Source organism: Palaemon carinicauda, chromosome 5 (genome assembly GCF_036898095.1).
Source record: "Palaemon carinicauda isolate YSFRI2023 chromosome 5, ASM3689809v2, whole genome shotgun sequence".
Lineage (NCBI taxonomy): Eukaryota > Metazoa > Arthropoda > Malacostraca > Decapoda > Palaemonidae > Palaemon > Palaemon carinicauda.
The window spans coordinates 30919896-30923773 of record NC_090729.1 but is presented as its reverse complement, the minus strand read 5'-3'; the positions used below and the strand labels follow the sequence as shown (position 1 = coordinate 30923773).

At 34.9% G+C, this 3878-nt stretch overlaps 1 protein-coding gene across 1 annotated transcript; it reads left to right on the top strand.

Annotated features, from left to right (window-relative positions):
* The first annotated feature begins 467 nt into the window (after positions 1 to 467).
* Positions 468 to 836, top strand: LOC137640825 (uncharacterized). Its single transcript, XM_068373294.1, has one exon. It carries the CDS (start codon positions 468 to 470, stop codon positions 834 to 836), a length of 369 nt encoding a protein of 122 aa, XP_068229395.1.
* Positions 837 to 3878: the final 3042 nt, after the last annotated feature.

Below are 3878 nucleotides of genomic sequence, written 5' to 3'. Positions count from 1 at the left end.
GTATAGGCAACAGTGTCGTTCGTTGCTTTGCTGACGATACAAGGATTATGAGAACAATATCAACTACTCCGGATATGGTACTCTTGCAGCAGGATCTAAATACTGTTACCCAATGGTCAACTAAAAACAATATGTCATTGCATGAAGATAAGTTCGAGTTTAAGAGCCATGCAGTAAATAGGAGGAATCCTTTGCTACAATTACCGTTTACTGCCGACCTATATCAGTATTCAACGTCCAAAGGCACTCTCACTCCTTCCGACCAACTGAGAGATTTTGGAGTTACTGTTACCTCGGACCTAAAGTGGACTGCTCATATCAGAGATATGGCCAATAAAGCAAGACAAAAAGCCTGATGGGTTCTCAGCGTCTTCTCTAACCGGAGTCCTACCATCATGCTGTCTTTGTACAAGTCTATGGTACGCAGTCTACTAGAGTACTGTTGTCTTCTGTGGAATCCCCAAAGTATGTCGGACATCGAAGAACTGGAAGGAGTTCAGCGGACTTTTACTGCACGAATTGCAGGGGCTCAGCATCTCAACTACTGGGAGAGACTCAAGAAACTATCCATCAAGTCACTGCAACGCCGACGAGAACGGTATATCCTGCTACACATGTGGAAGATTCTCCATGGATCAGTCAGCAACGACCTGAAGATCAAGTTTGTGTCTAGGCCTTGGACTGGCTTTAAAGCAGTCGTTCCTCCTCTGCGAGGGGGCGTGGCAGCCTATAACCAGAGTCTATATGACAAGTCTTTCGCTGTCATTGGCCCACGTCTCTGGAACTGCCTCCCAGTACACATTACCAAGATTGGAGAATTCAAGCCATTCAAATGAAAACTCTCATCTTTTCTCCAGCGAATTCCTGACAAGCCTCCTGTTAAGGGGTATATATCTCCTAACACCAACTCAATCCTGGACTGGAGGATGGATCCAGCTACATTGGTGCTATGGGGCGGTCAAGATAGTTGATGAACCTGTTGCAGCGCACTAAACCAGACATAAGTAACATAAGTAAGTATTATTATTATTATTATTATTATTGTTATTATTATTATTATTATTATTATTATACTAATAACAACGTTACTTAAGAATAGCAAAACCTTTACGGCCTCTGGATCACAGACAACCATAACTCTATTATTCTTATATATTCAACCAACATTATTATGTTGCAAAGCATTTACTATGGAATATATCGTACATATAATGAAAAGAGGATAAGAATTCTTTATAATAATTATGTATAATTCTTACCATCATGACAAGTGGTACTTTACCGTTTCCCCAGGATAAGAGACCGATATTTAAACAAGAATACGCCTGAGATGGAGAAGTTTCAGTATACAAAACGAGATTATGAAATGTAAAATCCCCTTTATTCTAAAAATTCAAAGTATTTATTCAGATGGTCGTACCATTAAAAACTGATGCATAAAAAACCAGGAACCTTACTAACACCTTAGAATATAAGTTAGTTACAGCTCAAAGAACAATGGACAGAATAATAAGGGGAATAACTTTCATAGACAGACAAATGAGTAACATGGATACAGGAGCAAACAAAAGTAAAAAATTATTAAATTCCTGCGAAGGAAGCAGGGGAAGGAAGAGAAGACGATGTAGTGGAAAACTAAGAAAATTTGAGGGCATAGACCGGCGTAGGAAGACAAATCAGACGTTTGTGTAACGATGTGTCTGAGGCTTTTGACATGCAACGGCTGATGATGACGATTATGATGATGATGATTAACACATACATATTCACACTGATATGTACACACACACACATGTGTGTATATATATATATATATATATATATATATATATATATATATATATATATATATATATATATATATATATATATATATATATATATATATATATATATATATATATGGATATGTGCGTGTGTTTACGTGTTCGTCTGTTTGTAGATGTGTGTTCGTTAACACTTTCGTGAAAAGAGACTTAGCAAAACAAAAGACCACATACGCATGTACACATAAACTAAAAAATCTCCCACATACATACACAGGTGAATTAAGTGATAGACAAAAGGTAGAAAGATAATATATATGAACGGATGAAAAATCCAACATAAAATATATCAATGAAGACGAAAATTTATGGAATTATTCTTTCAGGAATTGATAGTGCATCCAGAAAGCAAGACCCGTGGGAGAGGGAAAAAAAAAGAAAAAAGATAAGGTCGGAGTAAATATAAGGGTAAAAATAGATAGAACATCAGGTAATTTGTTAAATGTCGTCAACTCTAAAATACATGATATATTTCATTGGAAAAGTTATCCGTTTTCCAAGTAGGTGAGACCCTGGCTTTGACTGAAAAAATACTTGTGTTGCAAATAACCGGCATAGAACACGATTCACAACCAGATTCATAAATGTTGAAAAAGAAAAACATGAAGTTTAAATCAGTAAATTTTAGCAAGAGACATTACAATCTCGTGTTTTATCTCCCCCCAAAAGGATTTAATCTTTTATTCAAAATATTCTCTCTCTCTCTCTCTCTCTCTCTCTCTCTCTCTCTCTCTCTCTCTCTCTCTCTCTCTCTCTCTCTCTCTCTCTCTCTCTCTCTCTCTCTCTCAAGTGGTTAGGGACCATTTCTCCATATCAAAGTACATTAAAAATAAAAGATTTAGATAACTATCTGGTATCATATATATTATTAATCTAGAATATGGTGAAAATTGTAACTATCTTCTCTACGACCAGTAATAGATGTGCGATACTACGTGTATACATATGCTCACTAATGGAGTTCACTTTAGCCAAAAGTTGTTCCAAATGGAATATGAAATGTCTCAGTGTGTTACTCAAGTATCCTAGATCTAAGGTGTCATCTAGCCGTGTAAACACACGAACACACATCCGACGGTCTAAAGTGGAACACATCTTACCAAGACGGAGATCTGACCGTCTAGTAATAGCAGCGACTGTCCCTGAATATATAAATAAAAAACTCCTCAACTTGCACACATGTATGTGGAATACATAATTCAAATGTGCACTTTTTAAGTGATAGCAGATAAATATGAATATTTGAAGGCTATATTTCCAATAATAAGGGTTATAAGGTAAAACCAGAAATACATCTGTAACCAGAAAAAATAATGAGGTACAATTACAAAAATGGCGAGAGGGAGACTATTTTGAAATAAATCTTAGGTAGACATATTGTAATTATAGTACAGACTCATGATGATCTTACTTGCACTTGCATTTATAAAATGACGAGGAATATAAGAGTCATCACGAGAATGAGGAAGGTGACAAGATTATACTAGGAAAAGAGGAACGGGAATTCCAGAGAGAAAGAGTGATGTATACAGAAAAAGGCATCGTATTATCTATTTTAATTTTTTTTTTTTTTTTTGTCAAAAAAGAAAAGCTTTTCTTCAAAATAAATCCCTCACTCGGACAAAGAAAAACGCCTTTGAAAATAGGATTTCACTCCTTGCAAAAAAAAAAAGAATCTTGAGAACCTTATAAAAAATATGTGTATAAATTTGTAAAATAAAATTAATTCATTAAAGATGATAGTACGAAAAGGACCTGTTATATGTTAGAAAATTCAGGAACTATTAGAAGCATTGCACTTTACCTTATGGTGTCTAATTGAACAGATCAATGATCTATGATGTGTAATGGTTGACCAAAAGAACTACATGAGCTGTATTGTTATAACTCATACATGTAAAATACAGATTTACAAGCATTTAAGGATACTAGTAAAAATTTCAAGAGGGAAATACTTCTTTCATTTAATCAACCAAAATTATATGACACGTGAACTGTTATAGAAAATAGATATGCAAGAAATTAATTTCGATGAAAGAATATCAGAATTTA